A 24,815-nucleotide genomic window follows, 5' to 3' on the forward strand; every position below is an offset into this window, starting at 1 on the left:
TTAATTGCCTATTTGGCTGTCGATTAATATTCTCTTCTCCCATTTACAAGAATCTCAGTCTGCCTTTGGATCTCTTGCGAGATGGAGTGTTTCTCTTCTTCGTGCCCTGATCTCAGTGTGGGAGCAGTGAATACTTACTTATCACTTCTCTTCAGTTATCTAAGCATTTCGCAATGCTCTCTTTCGCCACCGGAAATGTGGCCAAGGGATTATGGCGAAGTCGTGATAAGGAAAGGATTTGAGGTGTATGACTTCATAATTGTGGGCGCAGGTTCTGCTGGCTCGGTTGTTGCAAATCGCTTGACCGAAAATCCTGATTGGAAGGTGTTGCTTTTGGAAGCTGGAGACGATCCACCAATAGAGTCCGCCGTAAAATATATAACATATTCCTCACAGTTTAAGTGCAACATAATACATTAACTTTTTCTAGGTTCCACAACTTGTCATTGGGATGTTGCAAACGAAATACGACTGGAATTACAGAGTTGAAAAATCAGACAAATATAGTTTGTACTTCCCAAAGGGCGGTTACTGGCCCAGGGGAAAAATGCTCGGAGGATCAAGTTCAATCAACGGAATGATGTACGTCAGAGGAAACAAGCGTGACTACGACAACTGGGAGAGCCTTGGAAATCCAACCTGGGAATGGGACAATGTTCTGCAGTATTTCAAGAAGTCAGAAGATAATCAAGATCCTGAAATTGCAAACGAGGATGGAGGATATTATCATTCAACTACGGGCCCAATGTCAGTGGAATTAAGTAGTTCTAATGAGACAATCAATGAAATTATCCTTGCAGCTGCTCGTGAGTTGGGTTTCAAATTTGTCCTCGATACCAACGGACACGAGCAGATAGGATTCACTATGAGTCAGTCCACGATCAGGGCAGGAGTGAGAGAGAGCACAGCTAAAGCATTTCTAGTTCCCGTTAAGGATAGACCTAATCTTCACGTCGTGAAGAATGCTTTTGTTCTCAATCTAGAAATCGACAACGCTGGTGTTGTGACCGGCGTTAGCGTGGCGTTAAAAGGACAAATCCTAAAGGCTTTCGCGAAAAAAGAGGTAATCGTGAGCGCAGGGGCTATCAACACGCCACAGATACTGATGTTGTCCGGAATAGGTCCCGCTGGTCATTTGCAAGACATGGGAATACCGGTGATTCGGGATTTATCAGTGGGTCGAAACCTACAAGATCATCCAACTATAATGATTTACGTGAAGCTGCAGTCAAAAGAAGCCGCACCATCGCAACTTGAAGTGTTGCTGAGTTTCTACCAGTACTTAATCAGTCACATGGGTGCTCTTGCAAGTATTGAACTTATGCAAGGTCATGTTAGTGTTAATGATCCACTCGATATATATCCTGACACATTCTTCCATCATAATTTCGTGAAAAAAGGTCAAAGTAACGGCATAATGACGATATACAAACTTGTGGGATATGCTGATGAAGTGGTACGAACTGTTGCAAATGCACTTGAAAGCTCAGATGTTCTTATTGTATCTATTGTCGGTCTCAGGCCAAAGTCTAAAGGAGAAATTTTGTTAAAAAGCGCTGAACCTAGAGAGAAACCACGCATAATTCCCAATTACATATCAGATCCTTCTGACGTTGAGACTCTTATCAAGGGTATTCGACTTTATCTGAGATTCCTTAAAACGGAATCTTTCTTAAACCACGAAGCTGAATTACTTACTATTCCCATTGCGGAATGTGATGCCATGGAATTTAACAGCGACGAATACTGGGCATGTTACTGTCGATATCTTGTCTTAACCAATTATCACCCAGTGGGAACTGCAAAAATGGGTCCTGTCTCAGATCCTGAAAGTGTTGTGGACTCAAAGTTAAAAGTGAAAGGCACGAAAGGCTTGAGGGTTATTGATGCTAGTATTATGCCCGTCATTCCGAGTGGAAATACCAATGCCCCGACTATCATGATTGCAGAGAAAGGAGCAGATTTCATTAAGGAGGCTCATGGATTCGTAGCCATATAGTTATCAAGCAATAGCACAACTTTATTAAGTAAAATGATTAGGTTATATAGTGATGTTTGAACAAATACATTTTTGGAAGGTACGTTATAATTAAAATTTTAGTGATGTAAGTATTTAGATAAAACTGAAAATACCTGATAAGATAAGATAAAATAATATGGCAAATTAAAGTCCTTTCGTTGATTATGCAGGTACTTGATTGTTTCATTATTATATTTTTCCACACACGTTGATGGTTGTCGAAAGGATTTCAACTTCATGCGGAGATACTGTAAAACTATACATTAGAGACTAATTTTTGAAAATAAAATCATAACTGTGGCTTACGAATGGTTTCCATTATCTTTTCTTTGACGACAACAGTATCCCAAGTTCGTTTCACTTTCTTCAACTTTGAAATTATGGCTTGTCGTTGACCGTCGTTTAAGCCTTCGATAATATTAAAATTCTTATTCCAATACGACGGAATCTTCTTTTCTTCGAAACGTTGAATGGTAGCATTCAGCATATCCTTAAGTACGATGTCAAAAGAAGAGTTCCAGTACGAATCAGGTCTTTTGTCAGTTTCCAACATAACAACGGTTTTTATATAGTAGCTTTTTAGATTCGGCAGAACTTGAGTGTCTCGGATTTTCTAGATATAAATTGTATTATTATATTGAAATATTTGTTACCTCAGTATGTATATTTCCTACCTTGATGAACCGAATGGCGTCTTTGAGGCGATTTTTATTATGGATAATAACATTATCTTGTGCGGGATAACTCGCTATCCACAAACGGTTCTCCTCACCAGGATTTAATTTATTTGGTTTTGGAATGGCCATGTAGAACTTGTCCTCCTCTTTAGCAAGTTTTGGGGGCTTACGTGTTGCAATCCATTTGCTGAGATCAAAGGTAATGCCGAAGACGAAGTCAATACTGAAGGATATATGAGAATCTCTCTTCGAAGTCACATTAAGGGTTTGCGCTGGTCCATGTTTCTCATGTTTTAACGTGTATTCAGATGCTAAGAGTTGCTTGACGCTCGTGACAGAATTATGAATTTTGCTTTCCAACCACGCTAGCCACTTATTCTGAAGCAAATAGCCAAATTTGTCCGTCATTTTGGCCAACTCTTTATGAGCTTCAGTCATGGTTGGTATTTTTGCCATTTCTTCTAGCAAATTCTTAACATTGATTGTCAGATATCCCGCCTTATCAGGTTTTACGATGACTTTATCCGGGGACAAAGGAAGTTTCATTTTCATGATCAAATCATACTCATTAGGCTTCGATACCTTCAAGTTGTCCCGATAACTTCCCGCATACTCAAATCCATTGCTTATTTTCTTGTACAAATCACTGTTGTTCTTCAACTCGGTATCAATGGATTGCCTAACAACATTACAGTGTTTCATGTACTCCTCGCGATCTTTCGAATCCAGCGTTATGAACTGATTAATTGCGTGGGTAATTCCAGTGAAAATTGTAAGTTCTTGCACATTCATCTTGAGAACTTAAATTTCAATTTATTTTTAATACTTTTTGCACTTGAATTAAAATATAATAGATTACGGTTTTCAGTCACGTCTTACACGCTAAACTAGCACTCAATGAGTGATCTTGTATATGAGATTTGACAGGCAGATTCCCTTACGAGTTACGCACACTTAAGCACAAGAGTCGCTCCATACAACGAAGCCGGCGTTTTTCTTGGTCGCATGGAAAGTTGTGAGTTACTTTAAGATCATCATTAATATCTTTTTGCCCGCGGAAACATAAAAAAAACTAAAACTATACTTAATCTTCACAAATTGTTAATAGAAATGTTTGAAACTAACAATTGCCATGATTAAGCCGTCGATTCATCTAAAATTGATTAATTCAAACAATTACATGTAACTTAATGGATTTTTTTTCTATTATTCACACTTTATGATAAAGTAAATGATGAAAGTATAAATGAGAGATAAATTACTCCTAGATCTATTGCATTTGATTATTCGGGAATTGATTGATTTTGTCCTCCAATGTGCTAAGAACCTTTCCAACGACCGATATCATACTCATTGACTCTGTTTATATTGTCTGCCACAGTGTATGTGCATTTTGAGAAAAATGCTTTTTCGAGTGGTTGAGTGAGTAGTTTACTTTCCAGTAAAAATATACAAGCATCTCTTCTTGATTGTGTGAAAATCGAATATTCCAGAAATCGAAGAAATGAAATTGTTCCGCTTGCAAATTTTCTATATTATCGTAATATGTGTCAACAGATGTGATGAATTATGGAATGTCGTATCAAATTTAAAGCGAATGTATTGGTCGCTTTCGCTTTCTGGGCTCTCTTCATCAGCAAAATTTGCCAAATTATGAAGACGAGCGATTTTGCCTATCTTATATATATAAACAAATTTCAACTGTGGCATAATAATGGGAGCTGATACTCCAAAGTACCGTCACAGCTCCTCGCATATTAGTTTGCACTTAGAACCTCTTTGTTCTTTATATAAATTCATCTGTATCCGAGAGGACACCTTGTCCTATTGTCGCATTAAATATCTTATAATTGATGGCATTGATGGGCGTAGAAAAGAAGCGCAGTGTCAAGGAACTCTTTCACAAATCAAACCCTCAATTACTAATTCTAAATAGCATATAGAATCATAGACGATCGAAATCGCTAAATTGCCGTGGTTTGAAATGCAAAATCGTTCTATTATCTCCTGACATGACGAAAGTGGAGCACCGAGTGCACGTTAGCGTTCCTTGATACCGTCGAGATAGTGAAAGTATTTGAAATGATTCGATTTTCCAAAATGTCCCACCATCAAATAAACAAGAAGCTCAACATACTTTGCATTGCGATGGAATGTCTGGTGTTTGCGTGTTTTAATAAATTTTTGTTTTGAACTATTGACATCAATATTTGGGTTTTAGGGCCATCCTTGATCAACGAGGTACGGTAAACATCCGCTCAGCCCATTTCCACCCTCCAATAAAACTCCAATCAATTTCGCCGCGCTTCGGATTTGCAATAAAACTCTTACATATTCATTGTGACAAATTCGAGAAGCCTTCTTGCGGCCAATTATCCGCGGTGTGTGCTGATAAAATATAGGCTTATCGATGGGGTTCTCGGAAGTGTATCGAAATGTCGCAATCATTTGTTATAAATACATTTTACATCATTGACAAATTCGAGCTATAAATCTTCAGGGTGAAATTGCTGGTGCCTAACGATTACAATTGCGCGCATTGGGTGGAGAAAAGGTGGTTGAATTATTCGACAGTCGGCTGTAGGGAAGAGCTGGGCAAGATGAGCAAAATATATCATAGAATCCCATGCTTCCACACAAATACGCACAAGGAGAGTGTGTGTGACGCGTGGAAAAAATGTTATCATAAATACTTATACGCAGTCTCAGAGCATAAATATTCTCGCACACACTCCGCCTAATCAGTTTTTTAAAACCATCTAACTTTGTTCACATGTGCACGAATTTTGTATTTTTTTTGACCGAAAAACCTAAGAAAAAGTGTAGTATTTTGATTCATTTGTGATGCAAACTGTGGCCAAGAGTAGAAACAATCAGTTAATTGCGTTATCTTCTAAGAAAAGATCTTTAGCTATTGAGAAGAGCAATTTTTGAACAAGGGCATGACAATTGGCTCTAGACGCACAAACACAAACAAGCATTGTAAGCGGGCTGTAGATAGGAAATTCCGAAAATTCACTAAAGAGGTTTGTAAATTATGTATACATATATTTACTAAAATTTTTAAACTAGTTTTTCTATAAGATTTTTTTTTATTGCAAGGAGAGGAATTATTTTTTCACAATTTTTTTGCAAAACATTGCTTGTTTTTTCAGCAGAAAATACTATGGATTACCTTCTGGAGGAGGACTATGAGTCAGAAGTCTGTGGTGATATTGGTTTTACCTACCAAGAAGAGCTTCTCTTGCACTTCTGCCTCTTGATGAGGAAGATGAATTGCGATGACTTCGCCGCTGGATACGAAGTAAAGAATATTCCCAAATTTGATGATGTGGTTTTCCAGTACAAAGTCGGTGCGGTTGAACATTTCCACCAAATCATGGTCCAATCCAAATATGTGCATAGCAAGAAGAAAGTGATAACCAAGGGATACTTATTCGCGACGACGTCAGAAGGACTCAGTAAGCGAGACACAGATTTCTGGAACAGGTTCAACTTGAAGCAATATTTCAAGGCTATTATTGATATTACTAGAAAATCAGGAAGTGGTTGTGTGCAAAAATTTGTGATTCTGACCAACACTGCCATCGATATGACAGATCTCGATACAATTTTAGAAAATAATAATGAATTTGATAAGCTGTTTTGTGAAATGGTGGCGAAAGGAACTGAGATCAAAAAGTTTACCTCCAATTCTAAAGAAAATTTAAAGACTATTTTGAATGTAATCGGGATAGAAGACGCAGATACGATGGCCGAATTTATTATTGATAATTTCATCTTTGTCGTAAAGTCGCCTGATGTCAAAGACTTGGAGGCACTTAATAATATGTTGATGGAGGATATCATTGTGGCAAATCAAGAGTGGCGCCGTGATGTTTTAGACAGAAAAATGCTGCAATTTATCGAAATCCAAGGCCCACATAAGAAACGTAAAGTACTCAGAAAGGCAGACTTCGAATGTGTTTTAATGGAGACCGTTCTCGAAGTTGAAAACTTAACAGATATTTCGGCAAATTTTCTACAAGAAATGCCCTTTGAAATTGAATTTAAAGATGAATTAGCATCAGAAATAGTGAAAAATACAATAATTTCTGACTGCGAGGAAAGTCTCAAAATTAATACAATCAGAGTTTTTCAGAGTATTAATAAACATTCATTGGATACACTATTGGTGCCATTATCACGACTGAATCAATTGCAGAGAAGTGCTTTGCGCTCATATACAAAGAAAATTGTTCTTTTGGTTGATGAAGATTGTGTGCCAAGCTTTTTAAGAGATAATGATAATATAATTTTCGTCCAAACTCGCCAAGAAAATCTTATCGATCATCCGATGTTGCCTCAATTTTCTATTAGTGATTTGACTCAGAACACAATTGACAAGTTCATAGAAAATGCGGAAATTTCCTTGCAAAAACACAAAATAAATCTGAAAAGTATTGAGAATAGGATGAAAAATAATTACATAGAACTTCTGACAAAATTTATTGTTAAGTTATACAATAAAAATGCTTTTGAAATGGGTCAAAGCTTACCGAAGAATAGAATACCAGTGATATTCATAGAGAGAAGATTTTCTAATACAGAGGACGGCTATGATTTTTTGACTGACAATATTCTTACAAAGTATTCTCGTTGTATCGTGAAAGGTGGTCCGGGTATGGGAAAATCATCAACATTGCAAAAAATGATGACCGATTTTAAAAGGAAAAATCCGCACTTTTGGGTTGAATTCTTTGAACTACGTGCTTTGTCGGATGTGTTTATGGATAAGTTAAAGGCTGGTTCATCAGAATTTTCTTATGAAGAAGCGAGAGAGTTTCTTCTGGATAATCTTATGAATTATGATGATTGTTTATTTGACCGAGAACTACTTGAGTACTACTTAACTCTGGAGAACCCTGCAATTTTGTTGATATTCGATGGGTTTGATGAAATAATGCCGACTTATGAAGAGTTAGTATTGAACTTGATTACTAAAATATCCGGGCTAAATGTTAAAATCTTCATTTCCGGTCGTTTGCATTGCACTGACGTATTAAAGAGACTAACAAATTTTTCTGAGGTTTATCTCTCAACCTATAATGTTGGCGACGCTATTCAATTTTTAGACAGATACTGCGCGCATTATATTTCTGAACCTTCTGTCAGAGTATCAATTGGAAAGGTGATGAAAGATATAGTTTACTTCTTTGAACTGCAATTAACAGATCAACCGCCTGAATTACGAACGAAACACAGTCTTTTCTCAACTCCTCTAATTCTGAAGTTGATGGCTGATGTTGTCCTTGACGACTATGAGCAGTCTCCGGGAAATCTTGAGGAAATCAAAAATAAATACGCAAAATTCAGTGTCCTCTACATTTATAACAGGATATTTGAACAATCATTTCGGGTGTATTATGAGAAGGAAGGAATCCCGCCAACAAATAACTATGTTATCAAGAGGAAAATGAAGGAAATTGAGCGAGTCAGGAAGATCTACGCTTCAATTGCTGCCAAAGACTTAGGCGTAGTCCACTTGGTTTCGCTATCGAAGGAAATCGATGATGATTCGGAGATACTCGAAAGAGGATTCGTTGCTCGTGTTAACGATAAGGAACCGTCCTTCGTGCAAATTACCTTTGCTGAGTACTTCATCTCTACAAGCTTAGTGGATGAGATACAAAAAGGAAACGAAAGAGTCATGAAGCATTTGTACGAAATGAAGTACGAATATGAAATGCCAGGTAGCATAAGATACAGAGAGGCATTTTGTCATCCTGTCAAGGACTTCACTTATCAAATACTGCTAGAAAAAATTCAATTGAATGAGATAATTATTAAATCGAATGTTTCCGATTTCAACTGTTTATTCTCTTTTTTGCAAGACTTGATAATTTTTTCGTATTCTTTTTATGATCAACACCTATCAAGGGTATTATCGTATGTGCGTAATTTTCTAAATAAGGAAGATAAGGAATACTTTGATCTTGTTGAGACCGCCTTTATGCTTCGTAACTTACCTTTCAGTTCCAACATATCTGCAGCACGCTTCCAAGTCTTATTGAATCTCATTGAACAAAGTAAAGATGTTACAAAAGTGTGGAAATTTTTGAATACCTGCAAAGAACGATCTTTGCAAAAATGCATCCAACTAGCAGATATGCCATCAATTGAACAGTTTTATGTCACTCACTCTAGATATGACAGTTCCTCAGTAAGAGATTATCTCCATGAAGTTTTAAATATCCTGAAAAACACATTTGATCATTTTCTAAGTGGGAATTCAAGTAATGAGAAAGCCAAAATTTTGTTCTTTTGGTATTTTGATAAATTATATTCTATATCCAATGATTACTTTGCCGAAATTAATGACGAATTGGTAAATATTTTGAATCCCGATTGTTTCCCTATCCAGTATATGTATTTTCTATACTTTTACGAAAGTGATAAACACAAGTCGGAGGAGTATTTAAAAACGTTCTGGCGCACAATCCTCTCAAATAAAGACGAACCTGTTCATTTGTTATTGCTTGAAAATTTACTGCAGGATGGATTTTATTTACAAACTGAGAAATATGAAAATTCTCCGCAATTTTTCACAGAGAAAAGTTTGTTAATTCTTAAAAACATGGGTTATAATTTTATAATGCCAGACGAATCATCTATTTTATATCCGCTGTTCATCACTCGAAAAAACAGACTCTTTCAAGTATGCCTTGACTTCTTTTCTAGAGAAGAAATTATATTTTTGACGGACAGTCCGCATTTTGAAGAGAAATCTTTGGTTGACTATTATCACAAAGAACAAAAAATTCCTTATACAATGTCTTACTACATAAAGTACTTGTATGACAATCACGAAGATGAAGAACTCTTGAAATATCTGCCTTCCTATGATCAACTAGAGAACTTTGCTGATCAAGTTAGGAAAGACCTAAGATTCTGTGTTCATTTAGGACCAAGGATAGTAAAAAGAGCTGTTGAAAAGGTCTGCAACAACGCCTTAAAGTGGGACCAATCGAATGAAAAGAAAACCCTTTTTCTTCACAATGCCGTCAAGGCTCTTTATAATAAGCAAGCAACGACAGTTATTGACCTCGTTTTGAACTACCTTAAAGCTCACAATTTATTCTTAGAGAAGTTTTTTGAGAAGGATACTTATGGCAATTTACCAATTCACATTTGCGCCGTAGAAAATAATCACTTTTATTTAGAAAAATTACTTGCTTCTATCAATTTTACCATCATTTTGGATGCATTAGAAAAAATAAATGATCGTAACCAGAATTTCTTTCACTGTGTCAAAGTTAAAATTCATTCTCAGGAATTGCTGAATAATATTGGTGTTCTGCCAAGTCTCCAAAAATACGTAGAAAATCTATCAAATTCAAAGGAAGTTAAAGATAAGCTGTCAAAATTACTCTGTTATAAAGACAAATCAGGAAAACTTCCCCTACATCAAGAAAACATTGGTATATTTATTCCTTTGATAAGTGAAGCCGATATTGAGTTCTTATACACAACCGTTGATAAAGAGGGGTGTAATGCGTTTCATTACTTTTCGGATTGCAGCATAAACTCAATGCATCATTCAAAGCCCATTGAATTTATTGAAACTTTGAAATCAGTAAAAGATGATGCAGTAGAAGCAGCCTTAATGGCTAAGAATTGCAGGAATGAAACACCTTTGGATATTTGTATTAGAGATAGTAATGAACTATTTGCAAATATCATCATGGACATTCTAAAAATGTAAATTATTCTTACAATCAACTTATAAACAGATATAATAGAAAGAAGGAAACTTGAAAAACTTTAATAAAAATATAATGATTTATGAAAGAAATAAATGTTCGTTATGTGTTCACAAAAATTGTCTTATTACTTCGCAATCTATACTGAAGTAGAAATTGAGTAGAATGAGCCACGCGAAAAACGAACAATATATTCGTTACAAACAAGTGAAGAAGAAAAAAAGATGCCGATATTCCCGACCATCCCCTACTTGAGGCATAAAACAAATTTCCAGTGAATGAGTTACTATGGAAATACCCAAATAAGATAAGTTCCGTCTTTCAAAAATGTTTTATTACTTTTCAATACTTTATCACAGCACACTGATGGAATCATTGCCACGTAATACCGTATCTAATCAGATACTGAAATCATATTGCTCGCAATTTTTTTTACGGGGAAGTCCCGAAATGTGTCGCTTAAATTGATAAGAATTCTCTGGAGAAGAGATTTTTGCAAACAACATTTCAATTCTCCATGGAATTGGGTATCGTGATATGTATGCAAATAAGTTTTACTTCCTGGGTAAACTATTTGCAATGTAATTAATACGGAATGTGAACTTCAGGCTCGGTGCAAGGACATACCCTTCTCTGGGGTTAATGTGACGGCGTGGTCAGGTTTTAGCAGCTAGATTGTGCACAATCATACAGCTGAAATTGCTTCTTCGTCAAATATAAGGCCTGATATTGACAAATTTGTGCATATCATTGGATTTTCCCAATTTTCATTCAATGAACAACAAAACAGGCATGTGGGGTGGGGTAATAACATGCCCCAACCTCGTTCACTACCATACTCTAGTTCCACTTTCATGGTAACGGCCAGGGTGGAATTCTGCACTCCACGTATACTTGGCGAATATTAGATTTTTTCATCTAAATTTCAGCCTTGGTGATTTAACTAGGGCAATGGAATTAGGTGAATTCTAGCATCCGATATTATTGCTCTGGATTTGTTAGAGACAAATACACTAATCGACACTGTAAGTCAGGAAGAGAGACAAAAGGAAAGACTGAAAAAGTTGGAAAGCTCAAACGTGGAGCGTGAGTCCCACCCTTGATAGTTTGATGAATGTTTGAGCAAAATATCGCTGCCAGGCATGAAGCCATGTGACTGTTGGCTGATCGCCTTGCCGAGGAAATCCTTACCGTCAGTCGCATTCGAACCGTGGCCGATACCAGAGCAATGACGGGCGGGAATCGCACCCCGTGGCCCAGTGGAACCCTCCGGAGGCAGAAGTCCTGCATGGACGGCTTTCTGGTGGCGGCCACAGTTCGTGGGCGCCCAGAGAGACTCCAGAGGCAGTTCTCTGTGGATCAGGATATGCGACAATATCCAGCCACTCTGCGGGAGGAAGCAAAGAGCTCAGAGTCCAATTTCCGGCCCAAGAAACGCCAACCTGAAGTCGCTCCGAAAAACGAGTGAGTAACAAAAAAATCGAACTCGCAAAGAAACAACTCTATTGGATTAAAGAAATATATTCCATTTGCGCTATACAAGATATACGAAGGCGAAAACTTTTCCATAACAATACTATTCAGTGTATGGCTTTCATTCATAAATTGTGTCGTGTAAAAATTCCACTTAGTTTGCAAGTTTTTCCAACTTTTAACTTCCACATGAGAAAAGTTTTCTGGTTGGAAAATATTCCATGTGAACCCTTTTGAACCTTATATCTACTTTCTTTATTGCAATTAACCACAAATACGACAATTGTGCGATACAATGCTGTGAAAAAAAGACAAAATATTTCAGGAATTGCGATTTACTGTAATAATGTGTAATTCCTTTTGCTAATTAAACTTGCATTTTCATTGTGTGTGCGCGAATTTTGATCATTTTAGTATTAAGTGAAGTCTGTTTAGTTTTCTTATCAGTTATAATATCACGTTCAGGATCACGTTATGTCCGAGAATAAGATTTCTCTGAATAACTTCGACTAACTTTTATTTCCCTCTTATTTGCAGACAGCAATTAAATGGCAGCGATTTGTCCGAGAGGCTAAAGAAAGCCCTCAATCGTCGGGACAATCGCATCAATCTCAATATCGTCCTCACTCAAGTGTCCAACATCCCCGAACCGGAGGCTATCAATGCCAGTGACTCTGAGAGTCCATCGAATGAACTGGTGCAGGCATCAGTTGATTCTAAGGCTGCCAAGGAAGTGCAAGATCCGTCTCTGAGAGAAATGAAGAGCGTCCTTAAGCCCAACTCCGGTAAGATGAATCGCGGTCAGCGTCCTCCACTGGTTAGGGCCATGTCAGCCCCTATCAGACCAACGGCAGAACCTCCGCAGAACCGACGAAAAACTGCACGCAGACGGAAATTCGGACGGGACAGGGAAGAGAACCTTCTGATGTCCTCTCGAAAGAGTCTGGAACGCCAGGATGCTGTAACAAACGACACTTCGCCAGCGAGGAATTCACAAGGGAGTTCAAAGATTACCGAACGCAAAGGCTCTTCCGTGATATCAGGAGCGAGATCTTCTATCGGATGCGATATCGTAACACTCGTCTCGCTGCTCAGCTCCGGTGGAAGTGACTCTGAACGGGAAGACAATGGCCAGTCAGGCACAGGGAAGTCCGAGAAGATCGTTGTGAGACCACCGTCACTCAAGAAAACCGGCAAATCTGTGTCCTTCCAAGACAATGATGCTGACCTCTTCCCGTCGCCACCCAAAGATTTCTCATCGATGTTTCGTCGCGGATCTGTGGCTCCACTGGCGGCTCGAATCAGGTCTAATCGACCACCAACGGCTCCTCCAGGATCGATTTTCATCACAGACTACGACAAGGGGTGAGATGAAGCTTCTTATTCTTTACTAAATCGCCCCCAGTTTTGTTTATTGGGTAATCAATCAATCAGTCTATCTAAAAGTACACAAGCGGAGATAGCAGAAAACCAATTTTCGGTTCAATGCACTTGCTTTGCACCATACAACATCGTGCGATAAAAGGCTATTTCTATCAATTCTCACCCACAATACATAGAAAGATTTAATCTTATTGCAACAGAAATGTAATGTAGAACTTTCTGGATGTGTAAAATACTTCGCCAATTCTGGGAAAATGCTGTATTTTATGATTAAATTTAATGGTTCGGCAAACACGCGATTTTAATTGTAAATTAATTATTTAAATTGAATTTATCTGATTTTTAACTTTATTTTAATAAGTTTACTATGAAAAGTGCCCTTTAAATTTAATTCCTTTTTACTTAATTAATTTTAAGGTAGGTGTTATATTGAAATTTTTCCAAGTCAATCTCCACTTTTAAATCAATACCAATCAAATTGGCGAGGAAAATTTATTGGAAAATATCTGTTTATTGCAAGCTGTTGACGCAAGTTGCGGATAAAGAGGGAAAATATGGAAATGAATCTTGTGACTTTGGATGACACTATTCTTCTGCATGAAAGTGAATTACCATCGCGAGCACGCAAAGTGGAGTAAAAGCCCTCTCAAATTGCCATGTAGAAGCAAAACTTAGGGAGCACGTAAATATTTATCGTCTCAATCGGCGATTGATTCCAAATATATCCCGCGAAAAAAAAGTCGAGGAAAAGGGTCTGATTGTGCCCATTGGCGGTGACATTGAAATTAGAATACACACAGTGTCGAGATGCTCGAGTGGCGGACGGAGATTTTTCATGGAGAAGACACATTACTTAGTGAATTACCACAGTTTGTATTAATGAGTTTGTTTTTGGCCTTCTCTATTCCTTGCAATTAGATGTGGAGACGACCTCATGTCGCTCAAGAAGGCGCCCGCCGCTCCGGCCAAGAACACCTTCGCCAAGGTGACTTCCAAGGCGATCATCGAGGACAAATGCAGCTCCAATGAGGATGAGCAGAGCCCAGACAACCTGAAGACAGCCAAGGAGCGCGAGTGCTGGAAACTTTTCCAGAAGATGACCAACAGAGGCATTTCAGTGTCTTATGATACCATTTTGCGCGGGATGCTCACGCCCACGGAGCTGAGGATGATCCAGAAGAAGCAGGAACTGGAGAATGCCAAAAGAAATTCGATAGAGGAAACCACAAATCCAAAGGGAGGCTCCTCAGTCGGAAATCCAATGTCATCATCCAATTCAAATCGTGATAAAGTGAAGAATGTTGTTAAATAGTGAGAAAATTGGCTACTTTATATGAACACAGTGACATGAATTAATGAGATTCTATATCTCACTGTATACTCTGTTGATTTTAGATCATTGTTGTTAGATTCTTAGCCTGTTTATCGTTGAATCAAGTCAAATTTTGTTTCATTATTCAGACATTAACATAGATTTATGAGACGTGTTGTTGGCTTTTAGGACACTGCCAGGAGCTTTGTTACAAACAATTGGTAATGTTATCACTATACGGGACCACACATTTTGTATTGACGACATGAGAAGAGAAACACAACAATTGTCACACTCACACAATACCTATCTTGCTCTTTGCTAATGTATATTTAAAAGGTATTCGTTGAGATGAGGGAAGAAGTTTAAAATTATAAAGTCCATCCATTTTAATTACATTGAGTGTTTGATTATAAAGGAGCATATTTTCGCTTTTTAATTTCAGCATTAAAATACATTACTAAAAAATTGATAATACTTTATCACTTTTATCACACACACTTTTTCTTCTTCTTGAAGTGTGAACATATCTTTTTGTAATAAAAAGATTGTAAGAGGAAAAATTGTGAAATATATTAATAAACAGAACATAATGAGTCTAATTTTTGCAATTTTATGACAAAAACTAGTGAAATGTATTTGAGAACTTATAAATAAACAAAAAATTATAATTAATTATTGGCACACAATAATTACTTTTTACCTGACAACTTTTTTTTGCTTAGTATGAGATTTGTGGCGGAGTTTGCAGGTGAAAGGACATACAAATTACAATCACTGGTACTATCATGTTTTATGTATAAAAAATGGCACTGAGAATTTATAAATAGTGCGGATGAGCTGCGGTTTAGTCACTCTTCAGATATGATTCTAATGGATTTGGCCCTCGAAACTTTGACTGAAGTGGTTTTGATTCATCTGCAGAAGAAAGAAAAATACAGTCGAAGAGTTTAAGGGCGCAATATTGATTTTTTGTTTCTTTTGTAATACTTGTAATACTTTTCCCCAAGTTTGTTGACGTTCGAGTTGTTTGCAAGCAATTCAGCCACTCTGACAGTGTTATTTCTCGGTCATTGTTCACATCGCAATATCGTGGAAGTTTCTTGCCACATTTCCTGAGTGATCTGCAGACAGAACAACACCAATGAGTAGTCTAATACAATAAACTGCTGGTAAACATACTTAATAGGCATAACCAATTCCCTGAATGTCTTCCACTCTCTCCGTTCCCACATTTTGTTCTTGTTCTTATCCAGGATCACGAAGCTCAGAGTGGCCAATTTCTCATCCTCATTGTTCCATTTTGTAGTATTTGTGGCGCTATTGGCATTACCAATGAGCTCATCTTTGAGGTATGCCTTGAGTTCCTTCAGAAAGTCCAGCTTCTTCCCTTCCGGGCATCCTTTCATTGGCCTCGTGGGCGAATAGATAGCGTCGCACTGTGGCTTCTTATCCTTAGTCGAGGTGCCTGGAATGTTCTTTCCAGTGTCTTCATGTACGCACCAGCAATATCCTGTAGATCTATAGCACTGCACTCGCTGATATCTTCCGTCAGGAGTGCATTCAGGCACGTAGAGCGCTGTTGTTCCGGACTATAAAAAGAATAATTAAAGATCGTTTGGCGAAACAAGTTTTCATATGTGTATTTTAGCATATTTGATCATTACTTGAGTGATTGTATAAGGAGATATCTGTTCAAAAAGTAGTTAATGTTACCTTCTGTTCATCCAGGGCTGCAGCTCTGTCTGCCAGGCAGTCGGATTCACCGTCATTTGCATCCCTCCCTAGAGTATCTCCATCCCCAGATAACTGCAGAGTTGTTTTCCCTTGCAGCACTATTTCAAAGTACAAATGAAAGCAAGTAAATATCTACACAGTAGTGGAGGAAAGGATAAATCAACAGAACATAAATCAAACTTAAAAGATAAAACATTATGAACACATATAAGAAACTCTTTGTGTTGTCGAATTAAAATTTTTTTTAGTCAAAATAAAATTTGTTAAGTGACCAAAATAATGAATTTCAATGTAATGAGACCAAAACCTAATAAAATTACATTTGTTAACCAAAACTGAAACGAGTCAATTGGCCCAAAGAGTCCATTTCGTATATGTGCTGCTGGACATAAATTGTGACTGGATACATACAGAAGCTGGGCTTCTTGTTCGTAGGGAATGGGCGGCTTTCGGTGGTATCAACAAGGTCATTCGTTGAGCTCGCGTACTCATCCTCGTAGTACTCATCGTCCTCATCTTCCAGCAAGTCTTCCTGAGCTATGCCAGCATGGCCACTGGCAGCTGATGCCGGCGTCAGCATGGTGAATAAAACAAGGGAAACTGAATGACTTTTCACGCGATCGCGGACACCGGATGGGCTCCGACTTTAGTGCAGTTAGTAAACATTCTCACTTTGATAGAGACTGATTAAACATGAACCCATGAATGACTGTCTTTCATATGAATGAATCTACTCTGGGAGCTGTTAATCACTACAAAGCATCTCACATGGGCCACGCGAGTGTGTCAGTTGGCGTTTCATGACAAGGAATTACTGCTCGATACCACAAAGCACCAGACAAGTGATTAGAATCGCGCTCCAGAGTTCCTACGCAATTTTGAGGTCATTTCTGGGCCCTCAGGCACACTTTGAAACTCACAGTTCGATGTATCCTTTGTGAAACAGCTGCTCCACTCACTCTTGGAGAGTTTCTCGTTGTGATCCTCATCGCAGAACTTGCCGAAAGCGCGGGCGCACCGTTTGGGCTTCACAATCTTCTTCACAAGCTTCTTGAGTTCGCGAAACTCACCTTTGTCCAGAATGTTGTTACGATTGCGGTCCAGACCGATAAATTTCCACTCTAACACCATATTGTCGGATACTCCAGGAACTATGAAAGAAAAGTGCGACAGTAAAAAGTTCAGTCTTGGAATGTGATAAACAAATTCGAGTTCATTTTCAAATTACACTTACGATCTTCACTTCCTTGCTGATTCTTCTTGTACCGCTGAAATTCATTGTGGAACATCTTAATTAGGTTAGCATTGAACTGAGCCTTGTCTATCTTTGTGCAGGGCTTTTTCATGCGCAAATGCACATCTGGTGATCTCCTCGTGTTCACTTTTCCTGGCCGTATACACACGGGCTTCACTCCCTTCACGGTGGTATTCCTGACTGGCTTTCCTTGTGGTGTGACACACCAGCAGTCATCCTCTAGGCACTGCACAGCGGCGTACGTTCCGTCAGCACGACATCTAGGCACGAATTTCATCGCAGACCTGTGAGCGAGAGCATAGTTCCTCGATGCGGCACATTCGTCTGCAAAAAGAGTCGATTTATCAGCGAATGGTTGAATTTTATTTTATCCCTCAAAAGCATAATTACTTTTACACTTCCCTCGATGCTTGAGACTGACTTGATGACCACTGCATTGCGCTCTCAGGAGGTGACATCGCGTCGGGTAGGTTTGATTGTCTGTTCCGCAAACGGGCCTTCCTCTGCTTTCATTGCATTCTCCACCTTTAGCTGCGCATTCAGATATCTGGCAAGAATAAGAAAAGAAATCGTATGTACATTTGAGATTTGGAAAATGACCGGGCAAACGCAAGAAATGCCTAAAAACGTTCTGCCATGCGTCACTGAGGCTTCCAATGTCAATAACTCTCTTCATCGGCCTGAATCTTATAATACATGAGTTTGGGAATTTCAATGTAATAAAATCCAACGCGATGTGGAAAATAAAAAATGAAAACGACACATTCCATATTAGTTTTTACACGCATTATTTGCTTTAATGTGACCCCACGAAAAAAATATGCAGAAAAACTCGTTCGCGCACGAACACATTAATAAAACGATAATATTGGCGCCATCTCTCTTATAGATCACACTTATGAGATCATAATGCTGTTTTATAATTAATTAATAGCGTTTCAGCTCTTTTATCCACAAGCCATCGATTCTCAGCGCTCAAGCTGAACTTGAGACTGTGATTTTTGAACGATGAGACATTCCAGGGATTAGATGTTGACTGAAAGCGTGTCAAATGATGATACTTTGGATAAAGCGCCCAAGATTCCTCTCAATTTACCCGCGGCCAGACAATGATTTCAATAGAGAGAGATTGGGTGAATAAATTTAAATGAATTATCACAAATAGCCGTAACGTAATCACCTTGAATTTCCACCATGTCAGATAGTAAATTTGCTAGCACCGCACCTCAGATCAACATTAAAACGGTGCCCATTCTATGCTATTATTTGCTTTCAGTTAACTCGTCCTAGTCCACTTTTTTTCTCTGCTCTTAGTGCAAAGTTCAAAGCCGTAATTATGCAGTGAGACAGACTGCGAGGAGATTTTACCCAATATATTGTCACACATCGATAAATAATTTTTCTCAATTTCGCGTCTAGACAAAATGATGGGACCATAAAATTTATCCTTGATCATAATTCTTACTCGAAATCACGTATTAAGAAGAAAAAAACTTTGCAAAGTACATACTTTGCTCAATTTTCTTTAAACTATATATGTATGTATAAAAACACTTTATAATGTAATCAGCTACATATTCATGAATACGTATATTTCTTTTCTCACATCTTACACATTATAGATCGAGCAGTCAGAGCTGCACATAATATAAAGTGAGACTTACGCTGTCTTATTTTGCAATATATGAATCAAGTAGCCATTGCCATAGAGATTATGTTTATGGAGAAAAGAGGAAAAAAATATATAATTTAATGCCTCCATCAACTTGTCTGCCAGGCGTCTGCAAGTAAAGCTGGGAAAGTTACTTTATCAATTCATTGGTGTATTGAAATGAGTGGCATTTTATCAGACTCCAAAACAAGGTGGCTTTGCGCTCCGTTCGGAAAATCGGTCAGAAGAGGTTTTACATCAAAGTGAATTTGGATGTAAACAAAGCTAATAATACTTCAACACAATTTGCAATGGTAGCGCCAGGTAGGGAGAATTTATTGTTCCGCGAAAAATAATAACAAATAAACATAGACTTTCGCTGAAATCCTTTTTCCGAAGCGCGTCTTTTTATCCTAACTCGACCAACACATAAATCAACTGCGGGCAGAAGCGACCAATGTGTTTATTGTGACTAGAAATCTACAAACAGATTATTTCCATCAGTTGCTAAAGAAGCTGCCTATGAACTTTATTAGTGTACGTATACGAGAGTGTGGAAAATGCCGTCCCATATGAGAGACTTATATGCCTTTGCATGTGAAATGTATGTAAATTGTAATTGCAGTCGCATTTGCACACCGACTGAATAACAGTGAATGAGAATTAATCATTAAATTAATTGGAAATACACCACCCACGAGCAAATCAGACGCCGGAAGCTCAGCAATTTACTCTCACTCTTTCTGGTTTCTGCCCGGGCTTTTTCCTACAAATCCCATGCGCTTTGCGTATGCAAAGGGAGGCTAAATGGATCAACTCCGCATCAAGATTGATGGTTCAACCGTAAGCAGGAAATGTTTAGGTGGTGGTTAAGGCATCCAAAATTGCGTGAATTAAATTAAAACTGAATTAACATTTGACTCACACATTTCTTGTTTTTTCAACTTTTCGCCTTTTGCGCTTGTTTATTTTCAACCTCTCTATGGAGCATCATATCAATTGCTGAAGCAAATTAGGGTGCGACTCACTCACAGCCCTCACAGCTATTGTCATCGCCTCGTGTTTGTCATGTTATATCATCCGCAACAAAATCTCGAGAGGATTCAAAAATATTTCTGAAGAATTGCCTTTTTTGTCCATGTCTTTCGATAAATAAAAGAAGCATGAATTTTTATTTCACTGCCAAGTGTGTAAAAAAATAAATTAGGATGATGTAATTGATGTGCTATGACAAATAGATAAATATTGATTGAATGTGCTAACAGCAAATTTGCATTGAAGCAGAAAATCCGTAAATATGGACGTTTTCTACCACAAAATATTCTTGTTCCGCGATAAGTGATGTATTTCGAATGGAACTCCATTCAAATGTTTGCAAATCTCTCTCGTTTCTCGTGTGCCTCTTTTTGGAAATACATTATGTGTTTTCACCTGAAGACGGCTTCACAATTAATGTGCGGGTGAGTGAATGGATTTGTAAAGACATTCGAGATGTTGAGGCTCACCGTCGGATCTTGCTCTCAACGTGAGATGTTTCTCGATTTGGGATATTAGACAAATAAATAGTCAAATTGTATACAATACAGTTTCAGACTTTTATTAGGCAAACTCTCATGATTCCATGAAGCGGAAGGTGATATTTCAGACCATCAAATTTCAGATATTGTTCATAAATTGTCTTGTCCTGAAAGCGATAGCGAATATAGTAACATCTAGCAGTACTACATTCATATAATACTATGATTTTTAACTCATCTGACTCTGTAAAAATGTCTTCACTGAAGCAGAGTACTAGGATACCTTTTCGAGTAATCTTGAAGCAAATTCAGTGAACACCATTTTGGTAAATGGGAAATGTTTACCAAAATTCGAGAATACAGTGCAGTCGTCATGCTGTGCCACTGCCACCAAATCTCTATTTTGTATTTTAATGGTAAAGAGAAGAGTGAAATTAATATTGTTTCATTGACAGAAGTCAGCAAGTGTTCTCGTTGCGAGGCAAGAAGTACCCATCGAGGATTGAAGTCTTCTGTTCTCCCTCGACTATTTCACGCGAAAGATTTATTAACACACGAGAGCGTTGAGAGAGAAATGTTAACAAGACCTAGATCTTTTTTCAGCCTCGTCAAGTCAAATTGATTCCTAATCACACACGTACACACTCCATCTCTCTCCCTCTCGCTTTCCCTCTCTCCGTCTTGAGTGTTATAAGTAACTCCTTCGCCCAATCTTTGGTGTGTGAAGAAGGTGTGATGTTCGGGGCGAAAGAAGGAGAAAAAAGAGAATCGCGAAAGGAGTACGAAATCCAGTTCCTTCATCTGACCAGAATTTTCAACGAAACGCGCAGAACAAAGCCGAAGGTGAGTGGGAATTCACCTTCAAAGGATACCGCCCCGTCTTTTGAGAGTGCAAGAAACGAAGCAAAAAAGAAGGGAGACTCTGGGCGAGAGCAACTCTGTAGACAGCCTGACTCCGGCCAGATGTTCATCTTCGTCCTCTCCTTTGTCCCTTCCATTCTCAGAGACGAGCTGCTCAAGAACTCGAGGAACGTCGTGACTACAAATTTTCAAGAGGTTTCTATTATATTCGCCAGAGTGTTTATGTGAGAAGAGAATTGACCACAACCCAAATGAAGAGGGACTTTTTGTCTGCCTCTTCTGTTCCTCATATGCCTTTTTCTCACCGGCCCATTTAACTTCTTCCATTCCACTTCTTGCCTCGTTTCTTGCGCACCTGCAGAATCCCAGCCGTGGAGTCTTCGGGACACGCCGAGAAGGTACTCAGTCTTATTGAAAATCAGTGTGAAACTGAATTAATTGGCACACGTGTGTGCGGAATTTAATAACCTTATGATTAACTCCGAGACCCAACTTGACCTGACTCTTAAGTTAAGAGAAGATAGATGTATTTATGATCTCCATAAATATGCATTTCTCTGTATGTACAGGGTTGCTTTAGATATGGAGTACTATTTTATATACATGATCTCATTAATTAGAATAACGCAAATTGAATATTCAATAGAGTTGAGTGACTTGATTAGAATATTTCCCACCTGAGTGGAGAAACTGCTTTTAGCCCGCGAAAGCATTTTCCGCCCATCTCTCGACAGCTATGTACACTCCTAATTGCAATTCCGGATTAAAACAAAAAAGAAGTCCCCACTCACCGTTGGCTCTGCGCCTTTCAGCGTGGACGACGTGAGTCCCAAGTGCAGCAGCGTTGACAAGAGGAAACAAAGTGACACCAGCATTTTCTGCATTTTCATCCCACAAACACTCTTTGTACAGTTTATTTTCTCTCTAGATCGTTCGCGTCACCACGTCAAATAGGCACTAAGAGTATATTTGGGCTGTCGTCTCACCGTCACTGTGACCAAGAAGAGTTCATTTCCACAATTTCTGCACATTTACATGCTAATGATATCGGCGAGAAAATGGCTTCTCCGAAGGAGGATAGTGTGCCGTGTTAGCGCTTCTAAGGTCAAACTGGGAATGAAGTCGAAGGTAAAATATTGCCTCTTAAAGAAGTTGAAAGTGTGTGACGTGCTGAGAAACGATCCCTCATTCGTACGAAGTGAACACCAAAGAACGAAAATCACAGGGCTTCTCTACAAATATGCAAGCAAAATCTTATTATTTGACAATTATCTCGAGAAACAAATTAATTCACCTTAAGTGTATATCAAATTAAAAGATAACGAAACGTATCGAATATATGCAGATAATTGCAAAAGCCGTACAAGATAGTAAAAAGATAAAAATTTCTAATTTTGTTGCAAAATAAGTGAATAGCCCTGTCAGATAAAAAACCACTCATATTGTAGGCAATGAAGGAAAAATTACGATCTTTTAATTCTGCAATATTTAAGATCTCAAAAGCCACAAAAACTACAGAACCCACTTCATGCCAGTCGAATTGTTGTCTGTGGGGAAAAGGAAAACCTCCAGCATGGCTTCGCTAATTGCTTTAAGAAATATATCAATGGATAAGATACTGAATGTTGTGAGTTGGCGTCTGGTTGTCTGTCGTTTCTTCGGCTCATTTTGACTCAAATACCCTCACCACGCACACAGAGTAGAAAGCCAAACATGCACCTCGCCGAGCATAAAATAAGTGAACATTGAGGTCTTATAGGAGAACCAAACCATAAAGGAGCGGCCCCGAGACTCAAGTCTTGGAGCGAACAATCCCGCCTCTCGCATCTCAAAAAATGCCCGACATGGGAAATATCACCACTGACTGGATATGTATGTAGAGACGAAAATTATAAATAAACAGGCTCAGAGTAGAACGTCAATCGGCAATAGAGCAGATGGAATTCGGTTGTGGAGATTTTTCTGAGTAAAAAAAAAGTGTTAAAAGTCCGCGACTATTCGACTCCATTAATTGCATATAATTTCGCTAAATACAAGTGGCGCCTCAATTATCGGCTCGAGTGAGGGGAATATTTAACAGAATTCTTGTGGATATTTGTTTGAAAACTCGCAAGATTTATTATTAATTCTTAAGCGCTTTTGCACACTTTACTCCCGTCTTTCAGTAACTCCACAGAGCATATTTTCTTCGTCCACGCCAACCCAACATTATACAGAATGAGAAAAATCCAGAGTTTTGAACAAGATCTCCGTGAATACTGTTTAGCCCATGGCAAGCGTCCCTTCACAAGATGAGAAATCACGCGTGCAAATAGTCACTATCCGCACCACTTTAGAGAATGTACAACGCAGCAAGGAAATTTATTCCCGTAAATATGTTTATTTAGCCAGAATATTCCTGAAATCTCAACATTTTATCTTTCAATGCACTTCGCGCCTCAGAAACTCGATGTTGGTATCAATTAAGCTGTTAAAGTACCACTGAAATGGCTAAACGAAATAAATATCCGAGAAATCAAGTTTTTTTTAGTGGGGAAAAAGAAAGTGGCTTTTAGGCAAAAAGACGCGCACATCGAGAATCTTATTGAGGTTTTTGGAAATAGTTTCTCGACTCTTGGCTACAGCATTATGTAAATAAATGTGTACACAGAGACTGGTTGAGAATCGCACAAATAGAACAAGTGAGACAGAGAAAGCAATTAAATTCTCGCATTCAAGTGAAATTAAGACACTTCACATCCCTCGCAAAGCGCGGAAAAAAGTGGCCACTTTTAATTAATTAATTCGAATGGTAACTCATATGCAAGTTGGCATGAAAACTTTTCATGTCTAATGTGCACTTTTGGAAAACTGCACACAGAATTGTCGGATTGACTTCAATATTGGGCTGATGTTGTGTTTCGTATGCAAAATGGGAATAATTAAATTCAATGCAATTGCAAGTCCAATTGACTCATCGTCACTGACACGAAAGACACTCGCGAGTTGCCAATTGTAGTTTAGTGGCTTCCCGAGAATCTACACTGAGGCACACCTCGTCCACAGGAAGCGAAGGCCAGGCACAATTCCAGCCACGCCAAGATTTCTGGGCACAAGAGCTTCTTCAACACACCGCGTCTTTTCCTCCTGAAACTCTGCCAGCGACTGACGACAACGTGCCACTCTTCTAAAGTGGACAGTTGGGGCA

At 38.4% G+C, this 24,815-nt stretch overlaps 4 protein-coding genes across 9 annotated transcripts; 2 read left to right on the top strand and 2 right to left on the bottom strand.

Moving 5' to 3' along the window:
• Window positions 1-19: 19 nt before the first annotated feature.
• On the top strand, window positions 20-2,012 carry LOC132262256 (glucose dehydrogenase [FAD, quinone]-like). The gene is made up of 2 exons (XM_059761466.1): window positions 20-369; window positions 431-2,012. The coding sequence occupies exons 1-2, from the start codon at window positions 82-84 to the stop codon at window positions 1,997-1,999; spliced, it is 1,857 nt and encodes a 618-aa protein (XP_059617449.1). The 5' UTR covers window positions 20-81; the 3' UTR covers window positions 2,000-2,012.
• On the bottom strand, window positions 1,531-3,594 carry LOC132262259 (cyclic GMP-AMP synthase-like receptor). Of its 2 annotated transcripts, XR_009468455.1 has the most exons (5): window positions 2,695-3,594; window positions 2,327-2,633; window positions 2,134-2,268; window positions 1,699-1,826; window positions 1,531-1,562 (listed from the first exon to the last, which is right to left on the bottom strand). XR_009468455.1 is itself a non-coding variant. In XM_059761468.1 (3 exons), the coding sequence occupies exons 1-3, from the start codon at window positions 3,487-3,489 to the stop codon at window positions 2,210-2,212; spliced, it is 1,161 nt and encodes a 386-aa protein (XP_059617451.1). In that variant the 5' UTR covers window positions 3,490-3,594; the 3' UTR covers window positions 2,030-2,209. The 2 variants fall into 2 exon arrangements, 1 of the variants encoding a protein (XP_059617451.1); XM_059761468.1 differs by lacking the exons at window positions 1,531-1,562; window positions 1,699-1,826 and having other exon boundaries at window positions 2,030-2,268.
• An 8,073-nt stretch (window positions 3,595-11,667) lies between these two features.
• Window positions 11,668-14,809, top strand: LOC132263482 (uncharacterized). Its single transcript, XM_059763265.1, has 3 exons — window positions 11,668-11,903; window positions 12,450-13,277; window positions 14,214-14,809. Exons 1-3 carry the CDS (start codon window positions 11,668-11,670, stop codon window positions 14,605-14,607), a joined length of 1,458 nt encoding a protein of 485 aa, XP_059619248.1. The 3' UTR covers window positions 14,608-14,809.
• A 109-nt stretch (window positions 14,810-14,918) lies between these two features.
• LOC132262583 (SPARC-related modular calcium-binding protein 1) lies at window positions 14,919-24,775 on the bottom strand. 5 transcript variants are annotated; one of them, XM_059761888.1, is made up of 10 exons: window positions 24,663-24,775; window positions 22,420-22,619; window positions 17,990-18,146; window positions 17,579-17,923; window positions 17,265-17,495; window positions 16,756-16,905; window positions 16,324-16,442; window positions 15,790-16,199; window positions 15,598-15,731; window positions 14,919-15,525 (listed from the first exon to the last, which is right to left on the bottom strand). In XM_059761888.1, exons 2-10 carry the CDS (start codon window positions 22,516-22,518, stop codon window positions 15,455-15,457), a joined length of 1,716 nt encoding a protein of 571 aa, XP_059617871.1. In that variant the 5' UTR covers window positions 22,519-22,619; window positions 24,663-24,775; the 3' UTR covers window positions 14,919-15,454. The 5 variants fall into 5 exon arrangements, with proteins under 5 accessions (XP_059617871.1, XP_059617872.1, XP_059617870.1 ...); XM_059761889.1 differs by having other exon boundaries at window positions 22,420-22,738; window positions 24,663-24,774; XM_059761887.1 differs by having other exon boundaries at window positions 24,596-24,769.
• Between the last annotated feature and the right edge of the window lie 40 nt (window positions 24,776-24,815).

This window comes from Phlebotomus argentipes, unplaced genomic scaffold (assembly GCF_947086385.1).
Source record: "Phlebotomus argentipes unplaced genomic scaffold, Phlebotomus argentipes genome assembly contig_15, whole genome shotgun sequence".
Classification (NCBI taxonomy): domain Eukaryota; kingdom Metazoa; phylum Arthropoda; class Insecta; order Diptera; family Psychodidae; genus Phlebotomus; species Phlebotomus argentipes.